The 18,026-nt window shown below is 41.6% G+C and overlaps 1 protein-coding gene across 3 annotated transcripts in view; it reads left to right on the top strand.

Moving 5' to 3' along the window:
- The window catches only part of znf608 (zinc finger protein 608), a 49,080-nt gene extending 31,259 nt beyond the window's left edge, over positions 1 to 17,821 (top strand). The window contains exons 3-10 of one of the 3 annotated variants that reach the window (XM_044196980.1): positions 1,886 to 1,973; positions 5,860 to 8,323; positions 9,358 to 9,826; positions 11,266 to 11,435; positions 13,113 to 13,260; positions 14,468 to 14,524; positions 16,136 to 16,194; positions 16,409 to 17,821. In XM_044196980.1, coding sequence (XP_044052915.1) covers positions 1,886 to 1,973; positions 5,860 to 8,323; positions 9,358 to 9,826; positions 11,266 to 11,435; positions 13,113 to 13,260; positions 14,468 to 14,524; positions 16,136 to 16,149 — 3,410 coding nt within the window. In that variant the 3' untranslated portion in view covers positions 16,150 to 16,194; positions 16,409 to 17,821. Of the gene's footprint in view, positions 1 to 1,885; positions 1,974 to 5,859; positions 8,324 to 9,357; positions 9,827 to 11,265; positions 11,436 to 13,112; positions 13,261 to 14,467; positions 14,525 to 16,112; positions 16,195 to 16,408 lie in introns of all 3 variants that reach the window. The other 2 variants (XM_044196977.1, XM_044196979.1) reach the window with 2 other exon arrangements.
- Positions 17,822 to 18,026: the final 205 nt, after the last annotated feature.

Here is an 18,026-nt window from a genome sequence, read left to right as displayed (position 1 = left end):
AAAATCGTCATTTGGATTGCACACCACACTCCAGGCTTTGTGCACAGCTACACTGCAGGGCTTTGTTGGGGTTCCAGAAACTGTACCTGACCCATAAAGGACCTTCAACTGTCTTTACAGAACCCAAGAGGGATTTTTTAAAAACCAAACAGACCCGACAACAGCTCCATCCAAGCCTGACCCTGAAGACATGGGGAGGAGTTCAAAAGATGGTTACTGGAATTTGGTTCGACTGGCACTGTGTTAGAAAACTTGAGAGGGCCAATCACTTAAGAAGACACTGCCGACTCAGTTTTAGTGCCACTTGTGCAGACTGGAGACATTGAGCAAAAACCTGGATCAGGTGTTTACATGCTGCAGTTTGTTTGGAGTTGTAGAGCTCCAACAAGCATATTTATCCAGGATATTTTGTTTACATGTGTTAACGTTATGTACAATATTTCCATTTGATGTGATATTGCAGCTGTAAAAAATGTCATTATGGCTTCACTGAATAATGTGAGGTTGTCATACAATGTAGAAAATGTATTTTATCAAACTTAAAAGCTACTTAAGGGAGCATTTGATGAGAATATTGGCAATATTAAGTTGTTGACTAACTGAATCCATCCAGCTCATTAATTGGAGATTTTTTGGGCCAAACTAAACTAAAATCTGCCAGATCACCATCCACTTTTTGTTAAAATGAGCGACACACTTAGCCGTAGTTCCCAGCTCTCATGTCTGTGAGAGTGTTTTTGTGATGGTGGCGGCCTTCAGGCTTAATTGAAGAGAAAGGAGTCGTATGTTGCAGTCAAACCTCGTTTTAAAGCTGTAATGCATCCAAAATTTGATTTGCTCGCCGTTGCCGCTGGCGCATCACAAAGCGGAGGTTAATGGTTTTCAAATGTCAGTCTGAGAGTGGGGGAGAGAGAAAGAGGAAGAGAGAGACATTTATTTCAGATGGCTGAAGGTTTGTCAATCCCCAGATTAGAGTTTAAACCTTGAAGACTAAACTTTCATTCCAACTAAAAACCTGACGGGAACGAAGACTGTATTTTCCTCCTCAGAAGTTGCTGACCAATATCAGTTTGAGTAATTTGACAGGCTGTAACAAACAGTTTGAACCAATTGAAAAACAATTTTAGCCTCTTAAAGCTGTGAACTGCATCCTTCAGGTTGCCGCAGCTCTGTTCTCAGACGTCTGCTCGTCAGATTCATTTTCCTTTCCTCTAAGGTGCAGTGTGCTCCTATTGTTTCTGCACATTTGTCTTTTATCGGTGTTTCATTAGTGTCCTCATTAGATCCAAGTGAGAACAAAGAAATGAGAATTTTTGCAGAGCTCCAGAGGGTGATGATATATGCAAGAAAAGAAGTGCTGCTCAGAACGTCTGAAAAAGGTGAAAAGCTCCTTTCAGACAGTCAGACAGGTTTGGATATGTTGTAAAGTAACTTGTCTTTTGTTTCTGCAAACCAATCGCATCTTTGAACACACCTGCATCCATGTCTGATTCTGTAATAGTCAAACTTTTTGTTTTTATTCTGTGATAGATATGAAAATCCCTCAGCATAAAAAAATATGCATTTTAAGACTTTATTTCCTCTAAAAATGATTGAATTCCTCTCATCTGTTTAATTACTAAAATTCATTTCATGCTTCTGTTCCAGAAGGATATAAATATTGGGATAAAACGTGTATGTAAGTGTAAATGTCCCAAAGAATCGCACGACAAAAGATAATTTTGTCATTGAAGGCTGTTATAATATTATAATAACAAACTGCATTTAACAAACCGTATTTCCTATTTAAGTCCTGAACCCTGTGTTGCTCTCTGATAAAGAAGCCTGTCACGATCCCAGTAGATCCAGTGCTAACCGCTCTGTCTCTGCCCTGTGTGATTGACAGGTGTGCTGGTGGTGAATGTGACGTGGAGGAAGAGAACCTACGTGGGAACTTTGTTAGACTGCACCAAACACGACTGGGCTCCTCCAAGGTAATGCTACACCTTCTTTTCTTTCTCTGCCTCTGTGCTTCTTTGCAGAGAGACACAGCATACAAGACATACTATAATATATTTTATAGCATTCCCAAAAATCTCCAAATGAGTGGAGTTTAGATGAGAATACAGTGAGCTGGGAGGTTTGGTTGGAGCTGTTGGTCGCTTTAAAAAAATCACAGTGTGCTTTTAAAGCAGATTTTTGAAAGAAGACATATTCTTCGCCTTACAAATGAAAAGTTCATAAGCAATGAAATGCACCGTCTGTTTCAACACACTCATCCTTAACTTTCGGGGGGGGGGCATAAAACCCAATCCCTCCAATAGATGGCGCCAGTGACGATGACCGTGCAGGCATAGATGAGGAACTTAACAATAAATCAACTTTTCTGAGTCAGTCAATTATATGTCACTTTATTGAACTATCAGTTGATTCCACAGTCTACAGTCTATAGTGTGAATTGCTTGCAATGGCAGTTCCTAGATTTTTCCAGAAAATTGGGTAATTCTGTCCTCTAGACCAAAACAGAAAAACAAGTCTTTGAAAAATTAGTGATGTTTCCTTGTACTCCCCTGATGTACGAGACAAGTGACACTGGTTAGCATTTTGCTCCTTAGCGGAGGACGGCAGCTAGCATCAGCTTGGATTTGCAACAGTAAAAAATGGATTCCAGCATCAAAATGTCCATAGAAACTTCTCAAACCACACATTGTTTGTTTGCAGCTCAGTATATGTACCAAACCCTGCCCAAAATATGCCGAAATAAACCTGAGGACTAGGGGTGGGTGATATGGCCCTAAAATAATATCACGATATGGTCGCCAACGAAAAATGTAAACTGCCAACTATGCCAGTAACACACATTTCAGAGCCACTTCTCAAGCTTACAACCAATCAGTGTCTATTTGGAAACATAGGTTTTTGCTATAGTATTTTTTTTATAGGTTAGGGAAAGGTCATTGTCATGGTAAAATATTAATATGGAAAGCACTGCTTCCTGTTTGGCAGCTTATTACAGTTACCATGACGTTTGTTATGTGTTTGTTCCCAGTTTCAGCTGCCGTTGACTATGAATTTCAATTTTAAAAATAGGACACCATTTTGCTCGAGTTGGATTATGATTGGCTCGTCATGTCGCCACAGGGCAACACAGAAGTAAAAAATTAGGACAAGCAACCAAGCTGCATGACGAGTTGATGCTTTGCAGCGTGTTTCCATCAGTAATGTCTATATGTACAGCAGCCGTGTTTCTGTCCAGCACTAGTGTCAGACATCTTGCGAGTGCCCGCCACTCAGACTGGTGAAATCAGGCTATAAATTATATTTGAAATCAATTCTTATTCAAACTGTAAATATGTTTTAAGGACAGGCCGCTTGGTGTATTTCCCGGTTTGATCTATCATGTTTAACCATTTGATAGTTATTCTTATTGGCTTTTATTTACTGCTGATTGTTCATTTGATTAACTGATAAGAGCACTTGTTGGTTTTTTTTTAAAAGGCTTTAATGTTGCTAAAATTATAAAAAAAAAGGCTAAATTGGCTCTGGGGCTGTCAGCTGTTCTTCCATGATGAGCTTTAACAAAAACACTCTCCACTCTGCATCCCAACTGTTTTACAAATGGAGAGTGGTTTTTGTAATTGCTGAGTGGAAAATGTGACAGTCCCTCCTCGCGGGTCTGAAGCCTCTCAATTATTGCTCCTGTATGTAAATGATTGTTGTCATGGCAATTACAGCTTAATCTCTGAAACCAGGAACTAAACAGCTTTTTTCATTTGGACTCCTGTCACTGCGGACGTCTGTCAGAAGAGACTGAATGCTGTTTTATTATATAATTCAATGGAATAAAATGCTTCCTTATTGATGATTCATTATCAGTCTTTGAATGAAACTTTAACGGAAAGATAAAAGATGCAGTGATGAAATTAAAATCACAGAATATAACAAATACATATGGAAAACACATCTGACAGGACTGAGCTTTATTAGACAAAGTTGAATTGTAGGAAATCATCTCGGCTAGATCACTCAATTGATTGAAATCACTTTTTAATGTGGCATGAGAGCAACAAATAACCTTGAAATGCCAAAGAAAATTTCAGCTGGACGTTCCAGCAGCTTCAGTGACATTCAGGGACACATTGATGTAAAAAAGCAATTACAAACATCATAGGAAATGTGAGATATCATCGTTTTAAAATCACAGAGGGGGACAAGAAAGTCTAGTCCCGACATGCTTTGCAGTCCATTCCATTAATAAAGTGATTAACACCCAAATCAGTCTTTCCAAGGTCAGAATTTATTCATTGAGTATTTAACACCAACCACTCCTGTGATGTAGTGTCATAATTAATGCATTAAAAGGCCAGCACAGATGCAAGGTTCAGGGTCCAACTTCGAAAATAGAGCCTTAGTCTGTAGATAAATACAGTATAAAGCAAGGCATTTTCATCATCCCAGCAGCAGCAGTTTTTGATATATGTACGTAACAATGTGTGAGTGTGGAAAAGCATCTCCAGTGTTAAGATGGGAGGCGCTCTGGTAAACAGCATCAAAAGACTTCAAAGTAGAAGGGACGGCATGTGAATACAAAATGCCTCAATATCAAATACAGAGATAACTGTGGATTGTACAGGTTTTTTTATGTTATCAAAAGAGAAGCAGGCTTTGTACAGAAAAAAATCAATTTTTGTCCTTGACGTCTGGGTAAAGTGGTCCACATGAGCTTTGAATGATAATCGGTTATCTTCCTAGGTTTTTGTCTGATGGTACAAGAGTGCAATTTGGGTGACGATATGAACAAGTTATTCTTGGGATGAAACCTTTCAAGAACAACAGCATCAACAAGAAAAACAGGCTTGTTTTCTGCTTGATGGCTTCAGTTTATTCATCAGGATTTAAAATGCTTTCATGAACTCAGTACAACACGACAAAATACAATAGGATGTAAAACAATACAGTGTAGAATGATACAATGAAAAACAATACAAAAGGAAACAATGTCATACGACACACTGTCATACGATAAGGTGCAATATGATAAGATACAATACGATTTGAAACAATAAGCTGTGATATGATAAAATTTGATGTCATACAATATGATATGCTGTTATATAATACAATGTGAAACGATACAGTGTGATTAAAAATGTGTGATGATATGATTGTCCGCTTCTTTTTTGTCATGTTGTTGCCATCTGCTGGACTGGCCCAGTAGAGCTAGCAATGGCCAATATTGTGGTAATGGCTATTGTGTGTCTTATGAAGCTACCGTACTATGTGGTAAACAGGAAGAAGTTGAATAAAGTCAAGGCTAAAACTATCACAATGTTTCCCCCTCGTACTGATAACACAAGTCTAAGACCCAATTTAATACAGTGGCTAAAAGTATCTGTTCCTCTAACGATAAGCCACAATTACTGCGCGAGAAATACGAACAGGGACGGCCTCCCTTGTGTGAGGTCTTGATTGGTTACACAGCTAATCACTCATGAATCGCATTGTTTTAATGATTTTAGGGCTGCGTCCTTTTACACCCATACACTTGTATTAGATGGAGGCAGCATCAGGAGGAAGCTAGTGTTGAATTAGTGTATTGCATGACTGGGACGGTATAAACTAATTAATTTGCTCATTTCTGTGATTTAATAATAATTTATTAAGCTAGCTAACTCTGAATTAAGCTTTGTGGCTGGTGGGGCGCCACACATGCCCCCTCTATTGACCGGCCGCCACTGGATACAATACATATTGTATTAATACAACAGAACACAACGCAACACAATCTGTCTCATCTCTGAAGCACATCCAGGCTGTCAGTAAGTTAATATTAAGAGGAATTCTCTTTTATATCCATTGTTTTTCTCTTCCTCTGTCCAGGTTTTGTGAGTCTCCCTCCAGTGACCCTGAGTTGCCAGGTGGGCGTGGCCGGGGGAAACGGATGCGAATGGCCATGGCCGAGCGGCCCTGCGTTGAGCCGGCCCCTGCTGCCAAAGTCAGGGGTCTATCACAGCACAGGAGCCGTGGAGGTGGTGTGGCTGGAACCACTGCACCCATCCACAGCAAGGGACGGAGAGGGAGCCTGAACCTCATCAACAGCAACTGCCGAACGCCTCCTTTCTTCACTGTGGAGGAGGTGAAACCTGCCAACAGCACCTCCTCTCTCTCCTCTGGGAAACGAAAGAACAAACCGCCAGCTGACCTGGACCTCAGCCTGGTCTCCACTGACGACATTAAAAACGGGAACGGGAAGAGGATCCGAGCCAAATCCCGCAGCGCCCCATCCACACCGCAGGGCAAATCCGATCCCTCGTTCATGGACCCTGGAGGAGGTTGTGCCTCCTCGCCACCTCCCCCACCCATCCTCATCGACTGTCCCCACCCCAACTGCACTAAACGCTACAAGCACATTAACGGCCTGCGCTACCACCAGACGCATGCACACCTGGAGGCTGAGGAGCAGAGGAAGCCTGAGCTGGAGCCCATGAAGGATGGGGAGAGTGAAGAACGATTATCAGACAGTGAGGACACCATTAGCAACATGACATATGACCTCTCTGAGACAAACAACAGCACTAATGCCAACAGCTCCTCTAAGAAACCTGCTCCTCTGTATAAGGTGACCACGGTGGGGTCTCCTAAGAATAGACGGCTACTCCTCAGTACTGACCACAGCCCCACAGCCAACTCCAAGACCAGAAAAACCTCACTGCTGAAAGATGGGCTGATTGATGACCTTAGCAATCTGCCCATCATCTCCAACATGACCGTGGTTCTGGAGAACTGCATGGTGCCAGACAGGAACTCCACGGTAGAGATGCCCAAGCTGGAAGCCGAAGGTTTGATCGACAAAAAGGGAGGTGCACTAGACAAAGGCAAGAAGGCCAACGGGAAGGTAGAGAAGCTGTCCAAGTCACGGACCAACCGGCCGATCGCTCCGGCTCCTGCTCCTCCCAAGTTGATCGCCATACCCAACACAGCATATCCGACCGGCACAGCAGATACTGCCACTTCACAGCAGCCCTCACCCATGGCAGCCGTAGGCCTCACCAGTAAAAACCTTCCCCTGAAACCCATCAAACCAAAGCTGAGCATCGTTGTGGAACCGAGCCTTGTCAAAACCACCCTGGTTACCTGCAACAAAGAGACCAGGAAGAAAGAGAAACGGAGGCTGAAGGACAAACATAACAAAGATGCACCAACCAGAACGCCTAATGGCGACAGCAGCATAATCAAAATGGAAGATGGTGGTGGTGGTTCTAAAATGGGTATCAAGGAAATTTCTGGAAGCCTTCTGAAGGAGCACCTCAGTAAGCAGGATGTAATGAACGGGCTCACGGAGAGCCAGGAGAGCAGGATGGCCAGTATCCGAGCGGAGGCTGACAAGGTTTACACTTTTACCGACAACGCCCCCAGTCCCTCCATTGGTGGTTCATCGCGGCTTGACTCCAGTGGTAGTTGCTTGGGAACAGCAGACAGCAAGAACAACAGCCCCGCCTACTCGGACATCTCAGATGCTGGGGACGATGGGGGATCTTCCGAATGTCGCTCGGATGGAATCAGATCCAAGTCTGGCTCCTCGGCCTCTTCAGATGTGAGCTCTAACAGTAACCATGGTAACTCTGGTAAAACCCCGCCCACAGCATCGGCCCCATCATCAAAAGACCCCCAATCCCCATACTACCACAGCTACGAGCCCTACTACCTGCAGGGGTACATGCAGTCAGACAGGCAAAACAGCAGCAGCGCTGCTTTCCACAAAAGCTCTGCCCTAGACGGCAAAGGGAAAGACAGAAAGGAAGAAATGAAAGAGGATGACAAAAACTCATCACATGAGTTCTCAGACTCAAAGAAAGGCGACGGGCCACCTCAGTCTCAGCTCCAGCTGGCTATGAGTCAGACCCAGACCGCCTTGGCCCAGTCGCTGTACTACGGCCAGTACTCCAGAGGACTGTACATGGACCAGAAACTGTTACTGGCCTCCAAATGCTGTGACCAGACACACAGTGCCAAGCAGAGGGGTGAGAGGGGACAGGGGGTGAGAGACAGTGAGGACGATAAACATATGAGTGGGGGTTCAGCCGGTGGACCCATGCTAGGTAAAGGCCCAGATGGTGCTAAGGGTTGCTGTCCCAAACCCGTCCTGTCCTACGTGGAGATGAGTGAGAGGGGAGAAAGGGGACAGAGTCTGTGCGTAAAGGCTGTGCACGGTGGCATGGTGGACCAGCACCAGGTCTCGATGAAAGACTGTGATGACATCAAGTCACCCTCCTCTTCCTCTTCTTCATCACTCCACAACCCAAACAGTCAGACAGATCTGGACTCAAATGTTTCCTATTCCAGTGTAAGTTTCTCCCTCTGTCTATAACCTGCCGCCGCCGCTGATGGTGTTGTTGGTGTGCTTTAATGACTGTTGAGTGTCGCAAAGAGATTAATCACACATTGTGTACAGCCAAACCAATAGGTGCTAACAACAAAGACCGTGTGGCTTCTATGGTGCTGTAGCTGTACTTTGAGATACTACTTTAGTCATTTTGGTTGAAATCAAAATTGTGCGGTTTGATTTGATGGATGCAAATGTTTTTAATGTTTAGAGTAAGAATTAATGGGGGAATTGTGTAATTCCAACTTTAGCTGTAAATGTAAAACATAAACACATAAAGGAACAAAAGAAACATTTCTAATACATAAGTGTTGGTTTTTATATGAGCTGCTTTTTCAGAAAGCTTGTACAGATTTTTAACCATGTCATCTCACGATGCATTTAACCACTAACTCTAGCCACGCTGGGTCATGTAAAAAGGTTGTATGAATTGAATGAAAGCCGTGTTTGGGAGGGTAGGTTGTTTTTTTTTCTTCATTTTGGCCTAAATTCTACAGTTGATCATGTGTGAGACGTGTCTTGATTGGTATCATTGAGAGGGACGCCACACTCCTCACATCACACCTGTGAATGGCCGCCTGCTGTTGAAACGTCGTCATCCTTCATCAGCATCACACCCTGAGCCAGTGATAGATGGTCTGTCTATGGTTCTGTTCACACAGTGTTTCCTCTATAGTCATTCAGCAGCGGTGGGCCACCGCAGCATGAAATTCTCCACCCCTGCTAAAAAGAAAATGTGCAAATGAAAGTCATAAATTAGCCTTCCTTTCCCTCTAAAAAAACACAAAAGAGACAAAACGCTAAAGGGCTAACATTTAGACTTATAAAATAGGTATTTAGTTTTAGCTCTGCAACTGGCCATATAAACAAAAACTGGGACAGAGACGTGGACCGAAGTTGAACTGACCCCAAAATGACTCCCACCCACCACTGTTAACAAAGAATTATAGGGGAAACACTGCAACTAGCACCAACACTTGTCCTCATCGATCTAGCCCTCAGACGGCCCGGCCTGGGCTCACTGCCTGGCTCACAGCAAATACTCAGAGCTGCATGGGGAGGAGGCCGAGGAGGGTGAGGCAGACAGGGGAAAAGAATGGGGAGTTACCGTGGAGCCTGCCGGGGCCAAGATGACCTCAGGAGGAGGAGGTGGAGGAGACAGGGGAGGAGGTGTGAGCGGAGATGCTAAAAAAGCCAGGGTCCATGGATCCCACGATCTCCCGGCCACTATCGACACAGAGGATTCAGACAGGCTGGAGGGGCTGGATGATCAATGCCAGGAGCCAATGGGAGGGCTGTCTGAGGAGTCCCAGAGTGCCCGGGCAGCGGTGTCTCCTCCCATGACCCCCCAGCAGCCCTACATCCAGTACCAACACTCCTCCTACCCGCCCTACCTGGCAATGTGTGAGAGCAGCGGGGGCTCCTACAGAGGGGTGTCCCCAACCCTGGTCCACAATTACCCAGGTAAGAGTCTAAATAACGGTTTGGGTTTACTTTTAAAGGAGTATTTTGACATTTTGGGAAATACACAAATGTTTGCTTTCTTCCAGAGAGTTAGATGAGAAGATCGATAACCACTCTCATGACTTCGATTTTTATTGGACTTAAACAGATGAGCAATAACGTGTTAATTAATGAGCTTTAAAGGTGCTGGTAGGTGGATTTTGTTACCTCTGAACAGAGGCAAGCTAGCTTCTCATTAAACTCTCAGCAAGAAAGCAAATAAGCGTATTTCCCAAAATGAATTATTCCTTTAAAGCTTCACCAACCAATACCTTTTATATTGACAATAGATAAAATAGCTGACAGTGACGAACACTCAGGGAACTAGAAAAGGCAACATTTTCTGTAAAAAAAAAAAATGTAAATGTGCTGAAATTTGCAGGTTTAAAAACTGTTACATGTCATATACATATCATAGTTACATATTATTTGTTTGTGAAATATTGTATTGGTGCTGCAGTTTAAGTCGAAGGAATTACGAGTTGAAATGTCATTTAAAGTGTAAGTATTTTATGTTCCAGTTTCATGTTTAAACCCTGTGTACAGTTGAATTATCAGTTTGTTTATGAGTGCTGAAAGTAGTTGACCTAACACTTGAAGATTAAGAGATGAAAGCAGCCGAAATGTCAGCCGATGGTTAAGCACTGAAAGCAGTCCTTTTTTAGCTCATTGTAAGGCCCTTATAACAATAATAAATAAATGCTGTGAGTATTTCATGGAAAGGTCACAGTTTAAAAGCCGAATTTAAAGAGTTTGTGCTCGTACAGTATTTCTGAGAAACGACCCTGTAAACTACCTGTGGCCGCGAACATAATATGCAGTCTATATTTTACCTTAAATATGATTAATTTCCCCATTACTAATGAGGCAACTTTTTGTAATATATGTTTTGTACTGTATTTTTAATGGGGTTTCTGCATTGTTTAAGAGATTTTAAGGATCACTTTAAATGTACCAAATAGCATCAAAGCCATCTCTTAATTTTACCTTGAGGTTCATTTTGTAATTACAGTGGAAATGTAGGGATTTTAACTCCTTAAATCCCCTTAATTAATTGACAAACCTTCTTAAAAACTCCTTAATATGATATAAAGCATGAATTAATGTATTAGGTAACCGCAATTTGCACCTTTTTATGAGAAATGTTTTTGGCATTTTTGCCTTTATTGGACAGTTTGACAGTGAAGAGGCAGACAGGAAACAGGACAGGGATACACTCCCTGATGTTGATATAGCGCCCAGCACCCAATAGGGTGCTGGGCCCATAGGCACTATGACAAATTCAGGGACTGTATCTTTAAATATAGCAAAGGCCTCAAAAAGTACAACTCTTTTGTTTTAGATGTCTATGTAAAGTCATTGTGCATGTGTGTGTGTGTGTTTGTGTGTGTGTCCACCAGGTTTCCACTACCCTCTGTACGGTAAGACAGCGGGCAGGGAGGAGTCGGAGGTGACTCCACCCAGCAGAGGAGGAGTGGTGAGCAGCAAGCAGAGCAGCGACCCGTCCTCGTCCTCAGCCATGGAGCTGCTGCAGCAGCAGAGCCATCAGTACCACGGAAAATCACCTGCTGTGAGACACCGCTCACTTTACTGCCACATCCACACTGCAGCTCACCGCGTCACACCTCTGATGTTTGTTTTCATTCACACAACACAGAGCTGATGTTTCCTGATGAACACACAAAAAAGATTTTAATAAAAGAAGCTTAAAGACAAACACAGGAATCAAAACTTAATAATGTAATGTAAACGTTACAGGCGAAATGTTTGATACACAACTGCTGTAACTGCACTCTCTGGACAAGTATGTTTCTAATTGTGACGAAAATAATTTATTTAGTTTTAAAGTAAAGAACATACATCACATACACCAGCGTGACACTCACATACTGTGCCTGTTACATTAATACACAAAGAATGAGGACAAATCAATAAATACAATGTCAAAGCCCCAAACAGACGCAAACAACAAACTCAGACTTCACACTCATCACAAGAGGGAACAAATATTACAGAGAGGATATTTGCAGAATCTGTTGTTATTAGCAGAATATGTAGAAATAGTAAAAAAAAATGTTAGCCAATGTTTGACAAAAACACAAGTGTATCCTGTAAATAAACCAGAGTTTTGGGACATATCAGTCCATTTATAACCAGTTAAGGATGCTTAACATCACTGCTGACCGTTTTACAAGACACTGCCAATGTTTGAAAACCCTTTAGTATTGTTCTCTCCAGCCAGCTGTTGCTTTCTATTCATTTAACTACAGAATGAAATTCAACTTGTGGAAACTTGAGAATTGTTTGAGCTAAATATTCAAACACTTGTTGTTGTAGTGCAGCGCAGACGATACACACTGATGCTTATACACACTCATCTGCAACACCATGCAGTGCTAATGTAGAAGGCAATGTGGCATTTTTTGAGACTGAGTACCAAGTATGCAAGTGTCTTCAAATTGATTTTCATAGTGAAACAGATCAAAACTGATTGCTGCCTGGAAGGAAAGACATTTTACAGGTCTGGCATACCATAGTTCACTTTGGAAAACAGTTGACAAAAAGATAAGAAAAACAAGAAAATATTCTTATATGATCCTTTAATTTGTTCAGATTTTAAGTGACTCATTACTCGTGTGAATGATGTGGATGTATCGTACTACCACTTGATAATGAAAAGACACTTCGGCTGACGTTTTATTACTGCCGTGGCTGCAAACTGCATCATACGGAGTTGCATTCTGCCTGGGAACATTTGCCATCACCTCGGCTACCAGCGCCAGAAAACACATGACATCTAGAAATCTTAACGAAACAAACATAAGACTTGAAATCAGCTATAGAGAGCCAACTTCATCTTGAAAAAAAATGTCTCGACTTTGAAACTGTAGAGCAAACTTGTGGTTTCACCATTCACCACTTTGAGCAGCGTAAAGCAGACATTAGAGGAACTGCAGCTCAAGAAATGTCAGCATTGCTGTTTAGTTTTTACTACAGGATCATGTAGAAATATACACAAACCGACTACACATTACAACTTCTTTCAGTACTTTCCAATATCATCAAGTAAGTGAATACGTCCTTAACGTGACTTTGTGTTTGTGGGCTTGAAGTAATGATGCTACAGGGCCGAAGACTCCGATATTTCATTAACATGCACCACACAAAGGAACAGCTGGAGCGGGGTTGGAGAAGGGAAAAGTTTGGTAAAAAATGTAAATCCAGATGTGTGTATGTGTTCGTGCAGCCCGGCGAGAAGGGTTCCCCCGAGGGAGAGAGAGAGACGGAGCGAGAGAGGAACCACGTGTCGTTCGCCCGACACCTCCACACACACCATCACACACACCTGGGTATGAGCTACAATCTGATGTCAGGACAGTACGACATCTACCAAGGTACGACGACACACTGAACCCAAAATGCGTCAAGTGAAACTGACTGGCACTGGCTAATTTAAGTGTCCAAGTGTGAAGTACTGAAAAGGAACTGAATCATATGTGAAACTGAAGCTGAAATATATTTCACATTTAGGACTCAGTGAGGTGCTGGTGTTTCCCAGAAGAGCTGAGGTTGTTACAGCAGCAGATTAATGCCCGTGGTTTTAGAATGACATGTTCAGCTATCACATAGGCTGTAATGATCAGGTGATCGCATACTTTTGGTTAGTACTCAGATCCTTTACTTAAGTAAAAGTACAAATTATACACTGTAAAAATATAAATAAATAAGTTCTGTATTGAAAATGTTCCTTAAGTAAAAGTATTTAAGTATAATCAGGAAAATGTACTTAAAGTATTGAAGTGAAAGTACTCGGTGCAGTCTACTGTCCCTTATATGGATGTATTCATGTTTGAGCAGCATTTTACTGTTGTAGAGGTTTGGCTTGTAAAAATTCTGAAAATCCCGTCACAATGACCCAAAATGAGCAAAATGAGCCCAAAATGACGCCTTCACAATGCTTGTTTTGTCCAACCAACAGTCCAGACCTCAACATTACTAACAATACATTAAAATAATTAAAAGGAAAAGCAGCTAATCCTCACATTTGAGAAGCTCGATCACTGGAATATTTGGCATTTTTACATGATGAAAAATGATCATTATCAAAATAGTTGCCAATTAATTTTCTGTCAGTCGAATTGACCAATCGTTTCAGCTCCAACTGTATATACGGTTTGGTAGTTTTGATTTATAACAACAAAAAAAGAAATATATATGTATATATTTATATTATAAATATATAATTTCCCTTTTGCTTTGAAAGCGTTTTTGTGGGTCATGGGGAATGTTGTTGTTGAATGCTAACAAAATAATAGGGTTTTTTTTTTTTAAATTACAAGGTGTTTAATATGAACAACCATCATATCATTCAGCTTGTCAGGAAGACCAGTGAAAAACAAAATATATTTTCTGGCCAGCTGAACAGAATCTATCTTAAAAGGCAGACAGGACTTTAGCTCTCTTTGAACCAGCAGCTACACACCGGCCGCTGCTAACAGTTCGAATAACCGTGGCACTGTCTCATTACAGGACATTATTCTGTTGAAATTAGATGTTTCACAGCTGAGTTTCTCCCTCTGTTCTTACCGCTCTGTGTTGAAGGGTTGAGCTCCAGGTCGCTGGTCTCCAGTCAGCAGGTGTCAGGACACTCCTCTACTGGTAAGTTTGAAACACTGAAACTATGTGCTGCTAATACCAGACCGTGACAGTCAGAGCTTAATGCATAATCGTCTGCTGCTCCTCTAGTTTCCCGTTGTTCCTTAAAGATATTTTAGGAGCCCAGGGAGAGTCTGTGCGTCAAGGCAATATTTGAATTATGTTTAGATAGCTTAGACATTTAACCTGGTAAATAACAGCTGGTTTACATGAATTCATTGCCCCTGCAATGTTAGTATCTTGGTCAATTCAAAATCTGGAGTTCTTTTGTTAACTTTACATTTTTCATGTGTTAAAAAACATGTGAAATAAACAATAAAAATGGGGTAAAGGTTTTTTCATGCCTCAGTTATTGGATAAATTGAGCATAAATGCAGCTGTGTCACGTTACTTAAGATCATTAAATAAAGGTATTTTCTAAAATGTCAATTTCAATAGTGTTCACTTAATCAAGTAATCAAGAAATAATTAGCTTGCATGTAAATGCAGCATGCTGTGCTCCCCTAACATGCATTGCACTGTGCTAAAACCATGACACACACGCACTTGTAAATGATTTGTCAGTTTCTGTGCTGAATATCTTCTTCAGCTCAGGTGTGCTCTCAGTGTGGATCACAGACTCATAGATTATCCACTAAGTTTACATCTCATGAAGTGAAATGGCAAAATTTTTCTTTCATAAAATGCAAACCGGGAGCAGAATAAGCCGGAGAATTTTCTCGTCTTCAGGCCGTCTGGTGGGTCAATAAATCAAATATCTAAACCGTCTCTCCTGAGAATAACAGCTCACTGCGTAATCACCTCTCTGAGGTTCGTGCCTTGTTGCCTAAATTATCATTCAGTAGATCATTACCCACTTTGCAGTGTTCTCCATATATTTTCATAGGCCATATATCACTGCCTTTGTTTGAATGTGTGAAATAAAGCAGAGGGAACCTGCCAGGCAGTTTAACAGCGTAATGTGATGATTACCTTACTGGTGCAAAGACTGCAGTTATCTATAAATGGCAATTGCTGTGAAATAGAGGAGATTAACAGTGATGCTGACAGTGGAAGCACACAACAGGCGAGGAATGAAGAATACCAGGAGTTTTCTATGGGAGCCAAAAGCAGCACTGGCTGCTAATGTTTAGACCTGCTATCTGAAGATCACTAATGAATTATCTTCCTATCTTGTGAACAAACCGTTTTCTTACAATTGCAACTTAATTATCTCATTATCTCTTAATAACAAAGGTTGGTCATAACGGTTATATTAATGTATGTGTAGGCCTGTTTATGTTATCATCTTGCATTTGAGGGTCACTTTATCTGAAGGCTTAAAGGAATGACATTCATGTTGCGATCACAAGAAAACAATGTTCGGTGTCTTGTTAATGTTATAATGAAATCATTACAGTATGTCGTGAAAATGGGTTTAAAAGTTGAATACGAGCACTCTAGATAACTGGTCTAAGAGGCAGGAAGTCTCCTGTATCTCATGAGCCTGAAACTTGCGGGCGTGTTTACGCTGAGCATGTACTTACATACTCTTAGTGCCTTCTGAGTCTTATATAACAAACTTTTCCCAAATTCTGCCCATGTTTACAAGTTGGAACTGGATTGATTTGTCAGGAATGCAGCGTTAAGGTGTGTTCAGACTGAACACTGAAGATGTGGGTGATTCTTCAGAGGTCTGGATGAATTTTTTTACTCAAGTTCAAACATTTTCAACTTGTATGGATGCTTCATTGTTTCATTTTTCAATTTGCCCTGCTTAAAGCAAAACCACAAGCACTTCTGTCTTTTGATTGATTTTGTAAGCAATCGCACCACTTCTAGTCTGAACACACCAAAAGTCTTGACTCTAGTTCTGAAAGCCTGTGTTTTGTCCTCTTGTCTCCACAGACAGTGAAGGGAAGAAGTAAGGACCATGTGACCACGTCTCACATGAGGAGTGGCAGATTTATCAGACATCAATTCCATGGTGTTGAATAAGCTTCGCCTCGCTGAGAGGCAGAGAACAAAAATTATAAAACCTCCTTTCATTTCTTACTAATGACAACCACCTGTTTTATAACACGACATCGAGGAGCAGACGGGACGACAGAGGGACAGAAAGCAGGATCGGGACCTTTTTGAAGGAGGAACTATCTGTACAAATCCAGATCACTGACTTTTGAAGCTTTCAGTTTTGCAGGATTTTGACAGAAGCAGGCAGCGCGTATAAAACTCAACATCCCAGAGCGCCATGCACTTAGCCCAGCCGCAGCGGTGGTGTTTAACTTTATAAAATGCACATTTATCGTTATAATGATGATGATATGACTGAATGTACTGATGATGACTTACATGCTCCTAATAGTGTTGATCGTTTTTTTAAACTCCTATTGGGAAACAGCATTAGGAAGCTCCTTATTATTCTTATATTATGATTATTGAAGTGGTCCTCCTCCCTCCATAGTGCTGACGCTACATTTGTATTACTAACCTGTACTTGAGCGTAACCATGTTGATTGTATTGTCTTTATGTGAGAGTAAACCTTCACATCGACCTGCCCAGTGCCATGTAGGAACCCAGTGGTGTATATATTCTGTACAGATTCATGGCAGAGCACTAACATGCTTTATCGTACTCTATGTTGATCTCCATCAGCCATGCAGTGGAGCAGCGGGCAGAGCGGGAAACAGCAACAGAAGCAGAACCCCCATTTCTTTATTAGCTGACTTCAGTTCATCTGCAGCAGTTTGTCCTTTAGGCACATGTTCCAGTGACGTAATTTATTTTGGACATATGATGTTGCTGCACGTATCCCATGTGGTTAGAGCTAAGGGTAAGTGTGTCATTTAGTGAATGTTAGCCCCAGTTTGTGCCTCTTGTGTAAGCAGCATTTTTAGATTGGCGGCTTTTGGAGACTGTCCTCGCGAAAAACAAACAATCCAATGCGATCGATGTTCAGTTGTAACCGACAAGCGACCTCTAGTGGCTGTGTGATTCATGACTCTTGTCTATCAGGAGCAAAGGTGGAAGTAGCGTGATGTTGATATAGAGCCTCAAAACTTCAGAGACAGTGTTGGGATGGACAAACAAAGCATGCTTACTGACACAGGAGACTGCTACAGTTAACGTTGGTACAGCAGTTGGCAAAACGATCTCACCATAGGGTCCATTCAGTAGCTGATCTAGAGCTTTCAATCATCAGAATCAGAAATACTTTATTGATCCCCGAGGGGAAACTCTTTTGCTACAGCAGCTTGCCTTTACGTCAGTGCACACAGGAATAGAAGTACTAACCAAAAATATAATACACTATAATACAGGTCAGAAAATGAATTAAGTACCAAGTGGGTATAAGTATAAAATTAAAATAAGTGTGAAGTACAAAGTGGGTTTACTGGTTGTTGATGATGATAATAATACGGTATAAAGTAATAGTGCATGAACTGCCAAGTTAAGTGTAGCTTATTAAGATGATTATGAGCTGGTGGATATTGCACAGCAGTAATAGAAGTATGAATAAATATC

This window comes from Siniperca chuatsi, linkage group LG5 (genome assembly GCF_020085105.1).
Source record: "Siniperca chuatsi isolate FFG_IHB_CAS linkage group LG5, ASM2008510v1, whole genome shotgun sequence".
NCBI lineage: Eukaryota > Metazoa > Chordata > Actinopteri > Centrarchiformes > Sinipercidae > Siniperca > Siniperca chuatsi.
Note: the sequence above shows the minus strand (reverse complement) of the source record. Positions and strands in the feature narration are given on the sequence as shown.